Below are 20,818 nucleotides of genomic sequence, written 5' to 3' on the forward strand. Positions count from 1 at the left end.
TGGACATAGTTTAGAAAGGCACAAACCTGTGTATGTAAGAATCCCACAATTTGAACTGCTTATCAGGACAGAAATCAAGCCATAAGGTCCAAGAAACTCTCTGTAGACCGATCAAATTATGGTGATGCACAGATTAGGGCAAGGGTATAAAATCATTTCTAAAGCTTTGGGTGTTTGAATCATGGAGGCCTTAACAATTGTGAAATGAAAAACCTTGGAACCACCAGGCAAGAAGGCTCTTTTTCAGGGAGATGACCAGGATCCTTTTGGTCACTCGAACAGACCATGTCTTCTGCTGATATATGAGAACCTGTCAAAAGAGGGAACTTCTCAGCAGACCTAAAGGCAAAGGGCAGCCTTTAGAGTTTACCTAATGGCATTTAAAAGATTCTCTCGTCTGATTTAGTGTTGTATACTAAGATTTTTATTTCAGTATTGAGTCTAAATTTTGGATCTCAGTACCAGTATGAAAACCGTTCAGAAACATTACCCCTCCCCCTTCTTACTCCAGCCTCCCCAATGTGCTGCACAATTGTGTGCCACACTACGCACTGCTTCTCTCATGATAGTATAAAGTGTACGTCGAAGCAATAATACAGTAAGTGCTGATGAATTCATGAAGTCATGGTTACATCGAAGCATGTGGTTTTGGGTAACTCCAAAATTCATCTAGCATGCTAAGCACGTTTTCACCATCTCCTCTACTGAAGGTGTGGCCGGGGTGGTTTAAGTGGAAAGCTTACCTTTACTTTCAGTGCTGAAAATTCCTTTTTTTTTTTTTTTTTGGTACCAGTATATTCTGTAATCCTAGTCTGATGTGGCAAATACTGAACTGTTCGGGCTTTGGGCAAATCTTTGACTATTCTTGAGTGGTCCAATCAAAGTCCAAACTTAAACCCCATAGAACATCTGTGGAGAAACTTGAAGATGGCAGTTTACAGACACATTCCATCTGTTCTAATGGAGCTTGAGAAGATCTGTAAAGAAGAATGGGATAAATTGTCCTAATTCCTGTGTGCAAAGCTTGAAGAGACTTACCCAAAAAGACTTGGAGCTGTTATTGCTGCCAGAGGGGCTTATATAAAGCATTGAACTAAGGGTCTAGAAACTTGTATCCATGAGATATTTTTGTTTTTTGTTTTTAATTACATTGAAAACCTTTCTGAAAAGATATTGTGACTTTGTCATTATGGGTTATTGATTGTGGATTGATGGGAAAAACTACATTTACATTTACTTATTGGCTAATGTCTTTACCCATGCTGACAACATTCATGATACAATTGGTTACATTTCTTTTGGTTTTTCAATTGGAGCACAGGCAAACCACACAGTGTCTAGCAGATTTAAACTCACAACCTCAGGATTTAAAGTCCAAAGCCTTAACCACTACACCACATGCCTACCTAGTAAATTTATCAACGTAAAATTAAATCTACAAACACCATAAAGCGTACAGAAAAGGAAGTGTTCTGTAAACTTTGTATATAGTGATTAAATGCAGCAATAGTTTGTTCTTCTCTTTTAGTAGAACAGTTACTTTGAGTTCTTTGAAGCCATGATTTACAGTTATACAGTAGAGACACAGAGTTTTAAAAGATAGTGGGGTACCTTTCCCAAGGTTGTTCTGCATTTTGATTTTCATTATTTTAAATTATTTGATTTTCAACATTGAAATGTTGGTTGAAGTTATTAATTTTGTTTGCAATTATCCTTGATTAGGTATTAAGCACAGATAGTAAAGACATCAATTTTTATTGTTGAGGGTCAACTGTTTGCAATATATTCAGATAACTGCTTAAATACTTTAATGTGATGCAGTTATGTAATGATTCAGCATTTATATTTGTTATGTTAATTATTTTTATGTAGCCTTTCCACTATTAAACTGGCATGTCTGACATGCTCAAATTTAAATAAACACAACTACCAAGTTCAATGAATCAATTATAATTATATCTATTGTTATAATAAATCCAAATAAATGTTGTGTGAACACACACAGTTACCTACACAATATACACATTTTGTTTTATGCATACATGTATGAACCTATTCACTTATTTGCTAATACATAATCTCTACATGTACTGATTGTTATTACTCATAACAGTGATGGATAATTAAAAAATAATACTGTATACTGTATCTGCTCAGATTCAGCCAAATACTGCAAAACTGATAGGACTACACTTCATAGTACAGATGGACAATGAGCTAAAACATACTGCTGTTCAATGCAAAGTAGTGGAAAATTCTTCAATGACCAAGTCAATCCACTGACCTTAACCCAATTGGGAATACATTTCACTTGCTGAAAACAAAACTGAAGATATAAAGTCCAGCGAACAAGCAGCAACTGAAGACAGTGGCAGTAAAGGCCTGGCAAAGCATCATTAGAGTGGAAGCCCAGCAATTGGAGATGACTATGGGTTCCAGACTTCGGGCAGTCATTGACTCTAAAGGATTTTCAATCAAATATTGAAAATAATCATTATATTTACCATCATGTTAGTTTGTCCAAATACTTTTGAGACACTGAAAGCAGGGGGATTATGTATAAAAATGTCTGTCTTTTCTAAACATCTCATATAATATTTGTGTTAATCCCCTTGAATTAAACCTGAAAGTCTATTCTTCAATCACATCTTGATTGCTTTGTTTCAAGTCCATTGTGCTGTACAGAGCCAAAATTTTGAAAATTGTCACTGTCCAAATACTTACTGACATAATTATAAATCCACAGGCCACTCATGGTTTCCTCTCAGCACTTTTGTCATACTCCATGTTAATATCCTTGGTAAAACTCTTGGACTGTCACAGTGCAGCCCTGGAAATGCAGATATCTTCATTTTGTGGGCGCTGTCAATTCAGTGTCACCTTTACTTATTTAATTTAGCTAGCAAAATGCTACGTGACAGCCATCCATCATTGCAACAGTCCTTGACAACTTTTTTCAAAGCTGACTTTCTTTGTATACATACAATCAAGTGAATCTACCTTCTTAGTACCTCTTCATCCTTCACATTAACACAAGCTTAATAAAATAATTAAAAGATAATCATTTTGTAAGCTCTTCCTCAATATTAAAACAAGCTTTCTTTGCTATATTTTATCCTATGCAGTCACTTCAACTCTCCAGAAGGTCTCTCCACGTGTCGCGCCATCTTTTTTGAAGTTCACCAATACACTCAACTGACAGGGCACTACATTTTACTTCTTGTAATCTTGTTTTGCTTGATTTTTATATATCTGTGCATTTTCTAAAGCGTCATGGTGTGCTGCTTACTGTAAAAGATGTATATACTATACATGCAGTGTTTGTTTGTGTGTGTGCGTGTGTGTGTATATATATATATATATATATATATATATATATATATATATATATATATATATATATACACAAATATAATTTGTCTTTTCATTTGGTGTCCTACCACATTCTTCACATTAAAGAGAATGTTATGAATATGCTTGTTGGGGAAACTGTAAGGGGAGCAGTTTTTTCATTACATTGGATGTTTTATGCAGTGATAGTGATAAGTTGTTTGAAATAGTAGAAGAACCTTAGCCCAGTTTGATCCTTGTTTGTAGTAATGCATATTTTGTTTGAGTTATTAGAGAAACTGCTAGAATCCATGTTCACTATACTGGTTACATTTTTAACAGTGCACAGGCATTTTTGTTATACATTACAAATTTGCTCACAAACAAACCTTTTCTTAATGCCAAATCAAATATCTATTCCTCTGGTGTGCAGAACTGCATTTCTAAGAAATGTGTACAGTTTAACTAAAGAAAAGCTAATTAGATTGTGAGGAAAGAAATGTTTAAATAAGTCATGTCTAAAAAATATATAGACAATTTTCAGGAGTTTTGTGAGTTGCATTGGGACAACTTGGTGGCACAGTGGTTTGGACTGAAGCATTAAAATTCCAGGGTAAGAATTTAAATCACAGTTCAGTGAATGCTTCTGTGATATTTGCACATTCTTACCATGTCCATATATATTATCTCCATTTATATTCCTTTACTACAACATTTTATAATGTTCCCTGATCAGTTAATTGACTGATTTTATTTCCGTACTTACTGACAGTTGAATTTGTTTAAATCACTCTGATGAATATCAGCATAAATGTGGGATTTTTCTTTTTTCATATAGATATGATTCTGAACAGTACCAGTGCATTTCAGTCCCAGGTTTGATTTCAGACTGTTCTGTATTTTGTGTATAATTGGCATGTTTTTCCTGTGGTCTTTGTGTGATTATTTCTCCTGGGACCTCTCATTTCCTCCTTTGCTTTCAGACATGTAGTCATGCCAATTAAGTGTCCCTAAATTGCTTGTGTATGTGTATATGTAAGGAAAGGAGTCTGTACTTAAGAAAACCTTTGAGGACAAAAGTTATTTCAGTCCAGAAAGTAAATTTCCTAAATATTGTCACGTTGTGATTTCGTAAATTTTTTTTCTTTTTATGTTTTGTTTTCTGTGTGAAGCAGTACTTCCTAACAAAAATTTATTCTCAACCACCTATCATCTGCACCCACATGTTTGTGATGAATAATTGATTTTAAATTATAAGTGGCATGTAATTATTCCATACTTGTGTCCTCTACAAGTTAAAACATTCGCCTTATATAAATGATCCTTCAGTGTATGAAGACCCCATCCAGGTTGTTCCTTCTCATACTTGCAAGCTATTGCGCACAGTCATTCCCTCAAAGCCAACTGCAGAAGTTCTTCTGTCTGCCCACATGTCATCAGAATTTAATTTTCCCTTTATAGCTACTCATTGCTAACATATTTTATAACATTGCATGTACATCTGATGCTGTCACCATTTGAGCATTTAGCTAATATTATGATTTGGAGATCCAAACATTGAAAAGGGTGTTTGAGGCCTCCAAAAACCCATAATGCTGGCCAGGACCAGTAGAGCCTCACCTTAATTCAGCTAGACCCCATACAGTTAGGCGTATAAGTATTTGGACAGTAATACAATTTTCATAATTTTGGCTCTATGTGCTGCCACAATTGATTTGAAATGAAGCAATCAAGATGTGATTGAAGTGTAGACTTGCAGTTTTAATTAATTAAAACAATTAAAACATTGCTTGAGCCATTTAGAAAAGAGCACTATTTTTATACATGGTCCCCTCATTTTCAGGGGCTCAAAAGTATTTGGACAAACTAACATAATCATTAATATAGTGATTTTCCTTGGTGGAAAATCCTTTGCAGTCAATGATTGCCTGAAGTCTGGGTAGGACCCACGGCCTTCTCCAAGTGCTGGCTTTCCACTCTAGTGTTGCTTTGCCTAGCCTTTGCTGTTGCTGTCTTCCGTTGCTGCTTGTTCGTTGGACTTTCTGCACTGAGTTTTTTATTCATCAAGTGAAATGTATTTCCAGTTGCTTTTATTAACTGCAATATTTAAGATGAAAACATAAAATATTAAATTATATGCTTCCAGTCAACATGCAGACTCGATCAGTCCAACCAAACAAACTGAGCTATTGTCGGACATGCCACATTTGTAAAAATGAAGTGACATTTTTCTGAGCTGTGCATCTAACAACAGATAAAGACAAATGAGGAGAGAGAGAAGGCAAGTGCATAATCTGGAACAGACTACGGGCCTCATGTATAAATGGTGTGTATGTACAAAAATGTTGCATACACTCGTTTCCATGCACACTTCGAGATGTACAAAAACTAAACTTGGCTCAAGCCATGCACATTTTCATCGCAGTCTCACACTGTGCATATACAAGTTTTTCTCAGATTTGCAAACAGGCAGCACCCAGTGTCAAAGCACTGCTACTGTTTCTGTGTGGTGTCCCTTTCTTTTTTAGATTCAGATCAGTGATGCAAAATTTATCAAATACACTGACAATTAATTGCATATCATTTACAGATTTAATTCACTTATTTGCAATCATTCTGTAATAATATAATGGTGCACGGAATGGCCAAACTATTCCAGTTGCCATAGCTGCTTTAGCATTGTTAGAAGACATCGCAAAAGGAAGAATTAGAAGAGAGCGTGGATTTATAGATGATGATAACGGACTTCTAAGCCAATTTCGATTTCCAAAAGCTATCCTCTTGGAGCTTTGTGCTGAACTAGCGCCAGCTTTGCAAAGGCAGACTTTGAGGAATTGTGCTTTACCTGCTCCTTTGCAAGTTCTGTCCACTCTTAGGTTTTTAGCCACAGGATCAATGTGAACTTGCTGACTGATCGGGTATTTCCCAGACATCACTGAGTTGCGCCATACCAGCTGTATAGGATGGTATTATCCACTTGTCATCCAGATAGATAAGATTTCCTTACACTGTGGTTGAACAGACAAACATTAAAGCGCAATTCGCAGCAACGTTCGTTTTTCCAGATGTAATCAGAGCGGTCAACTGCATGCACATTTCTATTGCCACGGTTCTGAACAAGTTACATCAGCCAGGGATGAATCGCCAAAAAAATGAGTAGGCATTAAATCATCTGTAGCAGGAGAGCCTATAAAAATGGCAATTCTGCACAGTCGCAGATGCTTTTCCAACTAGTGTGGCAAAAGGCAAACAGTTCTTTTAAGGATAGCAAGGCACCTCAAAGAGTCATGTAAAGAGCAGAGAATCCGTCTGTTGTGCCGCTTGGCGCCGAACTACACTATAATGAATTTGGAAACACTTTCTGTTTAAATAAGCAATCTATTAATGTGCTGCTCCATAGTCCACAGACAGTGTGTCACATTGTGCAAGGATGTAGCATGCTGCATAATGTGGCACACAATTGTAGCTTGCCCTTACCTGATGAGATGTGGTATGATGAACCTGAGCCTGACCCACCAAATGATCAGCCAAATCCGACAGCATTACAACTTTGATTGAATGTAATTATCAGAATGTAACAACAGGTAATCGGATGCAGCATTTATTTTTTTCACTATTTCATTTAATTCGTGCTCAATAGCACATAATACAGCCCTTATATTCCTGAGCTCATTGGCCACATTTCTTACAGCATCCGCTATTGCGTTTTGTGACTCCTGAACAGCATCCGTCCGTGCACAGCCAGATGGTTGCCCAGCGGTTTTGAAGGCAGAAATTTGTGTGCAGCCAGCTGTGCTGGGCACAGCAGCATCTTCACCACGTAGAGTTGCGTCCTCAGCACAGTGGGGGGCAGCTTTTGTAATATTGTCGGAAACAGAATAAACAGACAGGAGGCTGCAACTCGCCTTTTCACATTGACATTGATATCTGACCACTTCTTTTTCTCATTTTGGGTGCTGTGCAACTTTCTGAACTTGAACTTTCGAGTGTCTCCACCACACTGTATCACTCCAGTTTCCTTTTTTTGCTTATACCACTGTTTAAGCCACCAAATAGTACATTTTTCCTTGCCTCGACTTTGCATTTGCTGAAATTCTTTTTTTCCACATGCTTTTGCCATTGTTCTTTAACAAAACACTGAACAGAAAAGGCTATTTATATTGATTTTCATGTTCAAATATGTTGTAGTAGGGCTGTAGGCACGTGCACGTACGTAAAATTTCACGTTCATTGGGATTTATAAAGGGGAAGTGTGTGCAACTTGGCGTACGCATATGGATTTTTTTTGTGCATATGCACAGTTCCCGTTCTGTCCATACACCATGTTTGAGTGTGAATTCTATGCACGACGTTAAACATGAGGCCCCACATCTCTTTGAAGCTGCAATTACGGCCATATTGCATGCCTGAGGAGAAGTCTTAGGACTTTGTAAAGTTAGGTTGTCCTTCTTTTGATGAATGAGGTCAACATATCATTATTTAGTCTCCACTTCTAGGCAACTATATGTCAATTTTTTTTTTTGTTTTTTGCTTCCTAGCAAGGTAGTGCCATCAGTGCTTAACAAGCATAATCTTGCATTGTTACATGAGAACAGGCATCTAAACATCAAGATCTGCTAATGTGCAATGGAGTAGCAAACTCATTTTATTCAAATAAAATGCAGAGTATATGGTGTAATATAGCTATGTAAGGCAACACTTAGAGGATCAGAATCCTACCATCTGTTTGAATTATTGGCCGAGTTTCAAGGACCAAGGTTCATGTGTCTTTGGGGAGTTATGTTTTAAAAAGGACTGAAGAAAACTTTTATTGAAACTGTAGAAACAATCAAGGCTATTGGGTCATTTAAGTGTTCCCAATGATACCCTGTAGCTGCATTAATGGTGCATTTGTTGGGGATTTAACCGTATAGTTTAATTCAGTAATGTCACAGAATAAAAAGGCACAGTGATCAATTCTTTTTATTTGACAAAGAATTAGTATTTAAAGCAGTTTAGATAGCTTTTTAATAAGAATATAATTCCGCATCAATGTCAGCAAATTTGTTGTCAGGTTTAATTAAACGCATTGTCTCTCAACACCAGTATCTTGTGTTTCTCTTTCAGAATTCCAGTGTGGTACAAACACAACTATTTACTGAACATTCACAAATTGCATATAGTGAAATACTGCTCAAACTAGCTTCCTATTCATATTGTTTCACATTCACAATGTGGTAATTTATAAACCTCTCACACCTTTCACTTCTTCAATCACATAGCTTGACAGTGACACAAGAAAATAAAGTGGAATAACATTTACATAAGAATATCGTAACCTTTCTCTTAGAGTCTTGATAGATTTAGAAAGAAAATCATTTTCATTTATAAAAACTGAAACTTTTTTCAGCTTAAGTGTTTGCTTATTTTCATGTTGAAGCACAAAAATATACAGATGCTACCATTTTTATATGGGTAGCTTGTTGGCACAGGGCCTCTGGTTTTCCTCTTATTCTCTAGTATAGAATTAACCTTTACCATGTTTTAATTAATTGAAGTTGTAGTAGATACAAATTTGTTTTTTTCTTTTTTTAACTGATTGAATCATGGTTACCCAGTGGATTTTCTGCATGAGTGTGTATTGTCATGTTTCAAATTAATCAGTGTGACCTTTAATATAAAATTAAAAGAAATGTTACTGGACTTTTCTAATCATATGATTTTAATAATACAAACAAAAATTAGATATGTTTAAATTTCTCATCATTTATTACAGCCAGGGAATTTAAAGTCATGCAGTTTGTACTTATTAGGTAATATTGTTTAATTTGTTTCAGTTTCATCTGATTTTCTTAGAACCTAAATATGCAATGGGTAAAGTTTAAATTAAAAAAAATTCTTGATAATGTGGTCTTTTTTTAATAAAAGGTTAGGTCAGATCAATTTTATTCTTGGATTCAATGGCTGAAAATCTTCAGGTGAATGTTTTACATTAGTTTTATATGAATAGATTTACATTAATTACATTTGTAAAGTTAACATAAAAAGGTGAAAATATCACTGAAGAGATGAGGTTAAGCAGCAAAACATATAGAGGTTTGCATACTATATAGCGACTGTCTTGTCTCTAATTGATTGTTCTTGGAAACGTCCTGTGTTTTTGTCATCTCTTGAGAAAGACAAGAAACTGATACTTGATTTCCTACCCTACAAAACCATTGACTGCTGGCATGTGGAGTCGACGTGCCAGGAAATGTCAGATTAACATGTTTCAGATGGTGCCTTTTCACATTCCTCTGCAATGATACTATACTTTCTTATTCTAGTTTCTGTTTTGGCTTCCCCTGTCAGTTAAACTAGCTTAGTGCCCCTGTTTAAAGTCAAAATTTTTGTGACTTTTTGTATGGATAAAGTAATAATTAACCTTGTAGACAGAAAATTAGACACATTAATAATACCTTAGGAATCCTCACACTTGCCCCTTCACTCATTCACAAAAGAACTCCTGCATGTATTTGAACTCCTGTCCATTGAGGCACACTTCAAAGAGAGAGAGGAAAAATTAGCAGTAAATTTCTTCCAACTGATAACAAATTTCATTTTTGGGGTGACCCAATAGTGTAGTGGCTCATGCTGATGTCTCAAAACTTGTAAGACTTAAATTAAAAATCTAAGCTTGGTCTCGGTCGCTGTGGACTTCTTGTGTATTTTAATTGATTATCTCTAGGTGCTTTGGTTTCCACACCACACCCCACAGACATGCAGGTTATTGTAGGTAGACTGGCAAATCTACATTTTCCAGTTACCATATGACTAAAAATGGTCTGTGTGGATTCATGAAGTGTTGGGAATAGATCACCTTATGCCATTGATTGATTGGTTTTGTGGTACAGTTACAGGTTCAGGCTATGGAGAAGCCAGGGCTCTATGTTGCAGATGGTAATTTCCATCTGCCGGGACTTTCACAGCTATAGTTGCCAAAAGAAAGACCTTTTCTCAAGGAGGAAAAAAAAAAGAAAAAATGTACACACACAAAAATGGGTGCAGAGTTTAAGCAGGTTAAGCAAAGTGTCTCAGAAATAAAAGAAATCAAGCCGATATGAGGATTAATTTGGACAGGGCTACTCGGCTTGGTTGATGCAGAGCCATAATTTTGGCAGGTTTTATTTCCAATTACCCTTTAATTAGAAGATAATTCTTGGATTTTACATTTTTTTCTATCGCTAGTTTTGTTTCCACATTTGATCTGTGAATTTAGAATTAACCTGGAATTTAAAACCTGATGTTTTACTTTCTGCCAGCTCTAGCATTTTAGTAGCTTGCTACCATTTTTGCAAACTGTAGACATTTGGAATTGAGAACGCTTAGTAGTTGGTGGTAATGAATATCCGGCCTCTTTACAGGATTTGTTATATGCTGACATATTGGGTTATTGGAATGTAACCTCTCCATTTTAAAATTGTTTTGACAGAGAACACAATCTGTGTCTAGTTTTTCAAAGGTCCAATTTTTGAGCTCATTCAGAACTCACTGAACTTGGGGGAAAAAGTTGATTTAAACAACAATTTAAACAGAGAAATTAGTCCAGTTTAGGAGAATGGTTATAATCAAAGCTGTTCCTTCATCGCTGCTGAGTAGCTAGGCCATCTTTGGAATCCAAAAAACATATAATTGTGACACGGACACAAAGAGAGCAGGAGTGACAGAGCAAATTGGATGCAAGCCTCAAACTGCTGCATTCCTAGTAAAGTTATAATCTTTGAATGAAAATGTAGAGTAAATTGGTGCCTTGTATTTTTGAAGGATACAAGTTTATTGTGGAATATGGTTTTGCAAACATTTCCCTCTCTTACAGGACCATTTTTAAATACCTGTCCACCCATTCATTCTTTCATCCATTTTCTGAGTCCACTTTCAAAGGGAGCAGTTTACTAGCCCAGGGCAAAAGTTAAATTGATGAATGTATTATTTATTCAAATGTGATACAGCAGAACCATATAAAAAATCATTCTTGAATGTGCACTGTCTGTATTCCTGCATTAACTTCTGAGATTTGGAGAATTCAGTAATGATAATGGTATGGAGAAAAACACTTATTCATGAGTATTATATTTTGTTTGGATGCTAGCTTAATATTAAATACAACTGTTGAATTCTTGTTTTAAAATGTAATAAGCAATGGCATTGACATAGAGGAGTACTGTTTTAATTTTTGTAATGAAATTAATTTATCATTTATATAGGTAAGAAATCAAGAGGTTTGACATGGCAGATAAAAAGAATTCTTTTATTTTCTTACTAGGTACTCATTTCTCCTTAAGATTATCAGTGATTCAAAATAAGTGAGGTATATTCTGAGAACTAATCTGTCTCTAAAATATTTTTAGTAAATGTATTTGTTTTCATTTTTTTAATTATTGTGTGAATGCATTTCTTTTTGGAAGGATTGCCAAAGTATTTTTTGTTTTCTGCTACTTCAGTAGAATTGCCCTTTGATTCAGCCCAGAAAGTTTTCTGTGGTCTGTTTGGTTATTTTTACAACTCCATGTGAACATTGAGAACAATTTTCTGTTATCTTCTGAATAAGGAAGTAATCACAAAATTAGCATGTCCTGGAGCTTTCTAAAATAAGCAGCTGCAAACTAAGAGTTTACAGGGTAAGGAAATGTAAAGCAATGAAGCAAAAATAATAGAAATGAATGAAGGCTTGCCTCGTTTTAATTTTTCTTTTTTTACATGGGGTCAACTTGTGTTTATAATCTATGGTAGTGTGTTCAGTTATCACTTCAGTATTCATGTAATATTTCATTGTGATGTATGAATATGTATGCTGTATTTGTATTTACATTAGCTTGTCATAAACATTCAGAAGCAAAAACCTTTAGGCTAAACCATAAATAATAATCTAACAACAACAACTACTATTATTATTATTGTTATCAATAACCTGGTGTAGCATAGCAGACACTAATTCTGCAAAATAAACGATCAACATGGCAACAGCACTGCGACTCTAGGCTTTGAATGCATTGCTAAAGGCTGATTTAATTCAAAGGTATAAACATCTCTCAAATTGGTGTACTTTAAAACTTGAGTTGCTGGAAACACATTGATTGGATATTGTGTTCTTTTTGTACATAGACTAGGTTACAGTAAACAGGAATTATTGATATATATTCAAAGATGAATTATTATACCTCAATGTCATTGAAGCTTGTGATTATATTAAGGTAGTCATTTTATTTCAGGGACCAAAATTAAATTTATATGACTGGTAATATTATGATTATGTAGTCACCATAACTGTAACCTGCCTGTTAAGATAGGGTAGCTTTTCATTTAACGCACTCTCGAATACTATTTTGTAAAACTGTTAAATTATTTTTCACTCATGACACAGAGGTTTGAATTTTCTTTTTTTTTTGAAAAATGTCCAATACATAAGAATTCCAGTACTGCCCGATTACTACATGTTTTCTACAGCAAGAGTATTCTTTTGAGACAGTGGCTTATCTTTTGCATTCACAGCCATGTGTGTACAGATGCTGCAGTGATGATTCCACTCAAAGAATTGTGGAGGATTTAAAAGGAACAAACTTTAAACACAGAAAAGGGTTGGGGTTCCAAATGGAAGGCCTCATTTAAAGTTGGCAAAAGTTTTCAAAGAAAAGGCACACAAAGGTGCAAACTAAAATATAGCAGCCTTCAGGATGCCAAGAGTGCTCTGACTTCCTTCAAGGTTGGTTCCAAGTTGAACTCCAACTTATGGTTGAGCTGCTGGTTGTAAGGGCCTGGAAGAGGGATAGAGCTGGTGGGAGGAAGCAGAACCGTGTCACTGGTTGTCTCTTGAGTTTGCCTTGGAACTGTGGGTAAAAAGAAAAAGGCAGTAAATAACAGGGCCCACTCTCTGTTTGGGGTGGTATTGATGAAACTTGAGGAGCCCTGAAGATGTATTTGACAGCATCTTTGAGCACTTTGCCATAGAAGCAAAGACTATTTTGTACAGGTCCATTATTGAAGTGTTTTGACTTTTTCCTATCAGTTTGCTATGGTTATCAAAGAACAGAGAGCAGCAAGAGAGTGTTATATTCAAATTTATTTGTTGGTTTCACTGTACTCTTCCGCACTGGACTATTAAATCATTAAGATCTTTTCCAGTTCTTCTTGTCTCACCCACCCTCTGTTCACTCTCTTATTGTTTACGCAGCATAAGTTTATGAAGAACAGAATTACTAGGCTTCATAAAAGCACTTATCTGCAAGATGTGAAATGCATGACATCAAAATATTAACCTCAAGAGTTATTAACAATGATATGATGAATGTGTCTGTGTGTGTTAGTTTGAAGTTGGCTGTTTGTTTGCTGTTGGAGAATGATGACTACTGTTGTTTTTATGTTGTATCTTTTGTATTTAAAATTCCATGCAACTCATGTTGTTATTGCAATCACATATTAATTTTCTTTAAAGGTTTGTATATATTACAAAGTACTGGGTTATAGTCAATTGGGTAAACTTACCCTCTACTTACCTACTGATTTGCTAGATCTGTTTTGGTCTCTGTCATATTTACAATTATATTTTTTAAAAGTAGATTTTCTATTATGCATAGTATTGGTTTTTTTTTCGGTGAAAGTGGCATTAACTTCTGTTAATATTTGCCATTATTGTTGTTTAAATAACACATTAGGTTTCACTTTATTGCTTTTTTTTATCATATATCCTTTCATGTTTTCTTGTATTGTTTTGCTTTTCATCATATCCTTTGGCACTTTATTGCACAATTTGAATTGCCATGCATCTCTAGTTACTATAAAGGTTTATTGGATATATAGTGATATGAAAAAGTTTGGGAACCCCTCTTAATTCTTTGGATTTTTGTTTATCATTGGCTGAGCTTTTAAAGTAGCAACTTCCTTTTAATATATGACATGCCTTATGGAAACAGTAAAATATGCAATATGCATCATAACAAAATTAGACAGGTGCATACATTTGGGCACCCCAACAGAGATTTTACATCAATACTTAGTTGAGCCTCCTTTTGCAAATATAACAGCCTCTAGATGCCTCCTATAGCCTTTGATGAGTGTCTGGATTCTGGACGGAGGTATTTTTGACCATTCTTCCATACAAAATCTCTCCAGTTCAGTTAAATTTGATGGCTGCCAGGCTGCCGAGCATGGACAGCCTACTTCAAATCATCCCATAGATTTTCGATGATATTCAAGTCAGGGGACTGTGACGGCCATTCCAGAACATTGTACTTCTCCCTCTGCATGAATGCCTTTGTAGATTTCAAACTACAAACTTCAACTTTGTGACTGATGCTTGAACATTATCCTGAAGAATTTGTTGATATTGGGTTGAATCCCTCGACTTTAACAAGGGCCCCAGTGCCTGAACTAGCCCCACAGCTTGAAGGAACCTCCACTAAATTTGACAGTAGGTAGCAGGTGTTTTTCTTGGAATGCGGTGTTCTTCTTGTTTTGACCAAATAAGTCATTTTTTGTCTCATCAGTCCAAAGCACTTTGTTCCAAAATGAATCTGGCTTGTCTAAATGAGCATTTGCATACAACAAGCGACTCTGTTTGTGGCGTGAGTGCAGAAAGGGCTTCTTTCTCATCACCTTGCCATACAGATGTTCTTTGATTAAATTGTGCTGAATTGTAGAACGATGTACAGATACATCATCTGCAGCAAGATGTTCTTGCAGGTCTTTGGAGGTGATCAGTGGGTTGTCTGTAACCATTCTCACAATCCTGCACATATGCCGCTCCTGTATTTTTCTTGGCCTGCCAGACCTGGGTTTAACAGCAACTGTTCCTGTGGCCTTCCATTTCCTGATTACATTCCTTACAGTTGAAACTGACAGTTTAAACCTCTGAGATAGCTTTTTGTAGCCTTCCCCTAAACCATGAGACTGAAAAATCTTTGTTTTCAGATCTTTTGAAAGTTGCTTTGAGGATCCCATGCTGTCACTCTTCAGAGGAGAGTCAAAGGGAAGCACAACTTGCAATTGACCACCTTAAATACCTTTTCTCATGATTGGACACACCTGTCTATGAAGTTCAAGGCTTAACGAGCTAATCCAACCAATTTGGTGTTGCAAGTAATCAATATTGAGCAGTTACATGCACAATTTTTGCACAGCCAGTTTTTCACATTTGATTAATTTCCTACAACTAAATACCGCTTCACTAAAAATCTTTGTTCGGAAAACACCCCAGTACTCAGATGTTCCTAGGAAATGAAAGACATACCACTGTTATCTTTTTTGTTGAAAGTAGAGTAAATTATTATGCAGGCTGAGAGGGGTTCCCAAACTTTTTCATATGACTGTAGATTTCATTACAAGGAAATTATATTTATCTTAAGTTCCTTCTACTTTATAGATCACTAGTGCTGAGAAAAGATCTGTTTAACAATTTAGTAAGAGATAACTTCATGGAAATTATAATTTGGTCCTTGCAGACCTGGAACTACAGCCTTGTGGAGTTTTTAAAAATTCATCACACAGCAGATTTTAGATTTGCACTAGAAAAAAGTAGTGCTTTGCATTTTTATATTTTTACAGCTGCAGACTTCCTCTGTGATTGCCATACACATTGGTAATGATGCACAGCAGTATAAATATTTTCAAATGTTACCATATGTGAAAGCGTTTGCTTTTATTGTGTTGTGCAGTCTTTAAATTAAGAATCAAAAGTATTTTTTTATTTAAATATATACTTAAGTTCAAAAAAGTACATGTTTGATGACCACTACTTTGTTACTACTCAAAAAAGTGCAGTGATGGTGTATCGGTACAGGCCTTGCATCTGGATACATTCAGCAATAACTGTACCATAATGCAAACAGAGTACACTTGTGCAGGCGATGTTACCCACTAGGTGGTTTTCATAAAATGTTGACACAAAGTCAGTTTAAAGTTAGATCCTCTTGAATAAACATGACACTTCAATTTGACATTTCAACATTTTTTTTAATTTAATGAATGGTCAGCCCTTTAAAGTTTGGTCACACAACATTCTTAATCTTATCAGTCTCTTTCAAGGTCCCAGAAGACTCGTGCTTTTCTCAGTAGTATTTGGTGCAAGGCATAAATCAAATCTGGGTGGTATATCAATATACTGTTCGGCTAAAGTTAATATTGTTTTAGCTTATTTTTTTAGTTGTGAAAAATTCTCATGTAGGCTGTCTGATTCTGTGGTGTTAAAGGAGTCACTTTTGCCTACTTTTATATAGTGATGGATACAGTAATTGTATTCTTGAAATAAACAGAAGGCAAAGACTGTTATTACAAAGAACTACACATATGAGAATATAGATATCCCCTAGTCACTTATGTGACTTTCCTTCTTATCTTCCATAACAAAAATACAACTCTAAATGTCCTTGGCAAAATATTATATTGAATTAAATTGATTTTTTCCTAACCTCTGAACTTAAGGTGTTATTTTTATTTATTATTTGAAAATAACACATAACAATCATTAAATGTTGCCAATCAGTGCAGTTTTAAGTTAAAGGGATTTCTTTTCTTGCAAGTTGTATTCGCTGAAAATGTTTCTCGTCCTCAAAATATGTGGACTTCATTCTGAACTCCATGGTTCTGCCTGGAAACATAGCAACCACAGTTCATCGTAAGGACACTTTTAAAAGATGCAAATTTTGTTTAGTTTTCACCACCTGACTCCCAACTGCTTTATTTTTTCAACTGCTTGCACACATGCTTTGCTTGGTATGAAATGCAAATTGTAGACTTTTAAAATAGAAGCATTAATTTCTGTGGTGGTTCTTTTTTAATTATTAGATGCCAGAGGAACGTACAGTGCCTTTCATAATGTTTGAGAGACAGACACATTTTTCCTCAATTTACTCCTGTGCTACACATTTTAAAATTATAAATCGGACAATTCAGGCATGATTAAAGTGCCTTTTGCAGACTTAAATGGTATTTGCATACATTTCGGTCATACCATGTAGAAATTACACTTTTTGTGCATGGTCTCCACATTTCAGGGCACATTAATGTTTGGGATATAGTAATGGTAGGTAAATTAAACCAGTAAGATTTAGTACTTTGTTGCATGTCCCTTGCATTCAATGACTGATTGAAATCTGAAATTCATAGATATCACCAAGTGCTGAGTATCCTCTTTGGTGATGCTCTGCCAAGCCTCTGATGTAGCCACCTTCAGCCCCTGCTTGTTTTGGGGCTTGTCCTCTTAAGTTTTCTGTTCCGCATATAATTATGCTTATAACTGAGTAACAAAGAACATTTTCAGAAGTGTTCAACCAAAAAATATTCTCCAATAAATATGATCTATATTTTTTTCTTTAACATTTAACACGTTTTTTTTAATCTAACTTCTGTTTGTACTGTTTTTATTTAATGTTCTTTCCTTTTTTTTTTTTTTTTTTTTATAGGTTACACACTTTGCCTGGGTAAATCATACTATTTCCGATTTAACCATCCAGAGGAAGCAAGTCGAATAAAGAACATGCTGCCCCACCGAAGCCAAATCACCTCTCTGAGTCCAACACAAGGTAAAGTCTTTTCAGTTATACTAATGGTTCCAACAGGTTGCCTGATATATCTAAAAGAAAAGTAAGAAAAATGAAAGACATGAAATTAATAGCAGTTGCAAACAACACAGAGGGCACAGAGGGCTCTGTGCTTGGCCTTTTGAAATGTTTGTATTTGTTAAGATAAAAAATTTTCATGGCTACCTTCAGAGAATGTTCATAATTTTATGTATAATTTTAAAACCATTTTCCACTGCTGGAGAGGTAAACGTATCCTTCAAAATCTTATTTGGTATAGAGAACTGGTAACTTTGATTACCCTCTGTATTCTCTAATATTTGGTCAATTTCTTTTTTTCATATCAATAAACTATGTACATTTTAAACTATTTTAGAAATGAGTTTTAAGGTTTTTTTTTTGTTTTGATAATATAAAGAGATTATAATATGATATTATAACATGAAGGAGTTTTCTTGGTGATACTTAAGATCATAAGCATTTTTGTCATTTTTTTCCTTGTAGAGTTCAGTAATCTAGACTCTATCTAATCTTTGTTTTAAATACAAAAAGCAGTTTTTATTATTGGCTGGACTAAGTGCAGTGTAGAACAGAACAAATACCAAGCTTTTATTTAAATATTATATCACTGCCCTGGAAAATATTACACAAGAGCTGGGAATGTAAAATGAAGCTATTAGTCACAGCTCAGTGTCATTCTGTACTGATGATAAATAAGAGCAATCCCTGGGAATTTCTTAGTGACTATACTTGCTATCTATGTGAAGTTTTCTCTGTACTGCTCCTGGTTAAAAAGTTTACTCAAAGGTTCTTCTGAGATTAGGTGCAATCTAATCAGCTTCTAAAGTCAGACTTTTTTTTTTCTCTGAGTATCGAGCTGCAGAAATAAAACTGGAATCATTGTCATGACAGGACATGCCTTTGCCTGTGATATCCTAGTGCCTCTTCTGCTTGCTACAGGCAGCTTGACCAAGTAACATTACAGTGCTGCTTCTGCATTGAACATGATTCTGTAGTAAGCCTATCAGGTCACATTTTCTAACAGGTACATTCCAACCACACTTGAATGGCATCCCCTGAAGAGGACTATGTGATGGCACCTGCTTCATCTCCTTCCAACCATGTGTTGGTACACCAGACTTCAGCATGATAATGGAAAGAAAATGACGTGGCAGACTTTACAGTATATTCGATAGCTGTTGCAAGCCAATACATTTCAAATGATGCACGTTTTCTGATGGAATTGGCACAGAAATGACATGACATAAGTGATCGAATGCTCCTCTCAGCATTCTGATATTGTCAAATGACAGTCTTTCTATCAAAACCTTCCATATCTTACTCTCACCAGTCCTTGCTGCACTCCTATATCCACGGTATTCTACATACAGATAAGACTGTAATAAATGTATTCAAAGTAGTGGCTTCTAATTTTCATTTTCTATCTATTTTACTTGCTTTGATAAGAACTGAAAACAGTATTACATACTGCAGCATTCTTTTGGTGTTCATTTTGGCCTATTAGGTCAAATCTGTCTAACAAATTAGTTTTTATTATTTTTGTGCATGTGAAGGAAAACTCAGGATAGTTATCTGTACATACTTTTATCAGGTTTAGATGATTTTCAAAATTAATTTGCACATTGAAACAAAAAACATATGATCCAAAAATTAGAACCAAGACCCTTTTAGCTGCTGTGTGAACATAGCGCCATGTGTGTATGCGCATGTATATACAATATTATAGTGTGTGTGTGTGTGTGTGTGCAGTAAACAGACAAGGATAGATAAAATGTTAACAGTAACAAGAATATCTTGTAATTTAAAACAGATCAGTATATTTGTAGCCTCCTTCAGAATGCAAAAAGGAAGTAATTTTTGCTTAGGCACACAGCTGTGTATTTTTTTTTCTTCAACAACTCCTCAAATAAATTCTCCCCAGCTTTCTCATAGTTTGTAGTTATGCTAGTCAGGTTCTAAGGTGGACAATCCTAGTCCTATTAGCATTCCATTTCAAGACATTGCTGATAGTAGGTCATAATCAAATTTAAAGTGTGTTTGTGTTCATTATTATGTTAAAAGGTGGCGTTATGCCATTAAGTTATTTCCCAGAGGTCCGCCATTGTGAATCAAAATCTGTTTGTTCCTTAGCAGTTGTCAGGATAGTTTTAGTCCAGATGTCCTGCACAGTTGGCCAAAATGTATTCACAAACCACGATAGCTCCACCTCCATGGTTGACAGAGAGTTGTAGGCAGACATCAATGTACTTTTCAACAACTGTTATTTGAAATATTTGCATGTTTGCAAACAAAAAATTTGGGTTCAAATTTGAGTCATCATTCCATAAGAATTGTTCTCCAAGCTTTACGTTCTTTTGCATACTGCACTCTCTTCTGCTTTATGTCTTTAAGCAAGAATACCCTCTCAACATGCCTTACAAGACCATTTCACTTAAAAAATTTTTGTGAATTCAAAGCATGAACTTTTTTGTTGAGTAAACACTTCACTAGATCTCCATATGTACCTTATGGCAGAAATTTAGGTACTGTTCATTAGATGCAGGCAGCTTTTTGTATCTTCCATCTTCCAGTTTCTTCAAATTATTAAATTGCCAGTCTAGTTTGGCTTATCTTTACTTCATTACTCATGTACAGTCTTTCTGTATGTATATATTTATATATGTGTGTACAATATCATTTAAGTGGTAAGTTATGGAACAGGGTTAGGGTTGACAATTTAATGTGACTGTGGACTGTATTCTCTTAGTTTGCATCGCAATTTCTTTTCTGTCCACAAGATGATGTAGAGAAGAACTATGAGAAATAATGAAGTGCATGCACAACTACTGACATCTTCTGTTTCTGGAGAAATCTGTCCGTGCATATAGTGGTTTATGTAGATTAAGTATTTTTCCCCAGAATAACGAGTTATCTTGTTTATGTTGAAGTAGTCAGCTTCT

General features: G+C 35.3%; 1 protein-coding gene across 10 annotated transcripts in view; it reads left to right on the forward strand.

Moving 5' to 3' along the window:
• Positions 1-20,818, forward strand: part of phldb2b (pleckstrin homology-like domain, family B, member 2b) — a 313,692-nt gene that overhangs the window by 112,763 nt on the left and 180,111 nt on the right. For all 10 annotated transcript variants that reach the window (XM_051926504.1, XM_051926502.1, XM_051926503.1 and 7 more), the window contains one exon: positions 17,742-17,861. In XM_051926504.1, the coding sequence (XP_051782464.1) occupies positions 17,742-17,861 (120 nt within the window). The remainder of the gene's footprint in view (positions 1-17,741; positions 17,862-20,818) is intronic.

Source organism: Erpetoichthys calabaricus, chromosome 4 (assembly GCF_900747795.2).
Source record: "Erpetoichthys calabaricus chromosome 4, fErpCal1.3, whole genome shotgun sequence".
Lineage (NCBI taxonomy): Eukaryota > Metazoa > Chordata > Cladistia > Polypteriformes > Polypteridae > Erpetoichthys > Erpetoichthys calabaricus.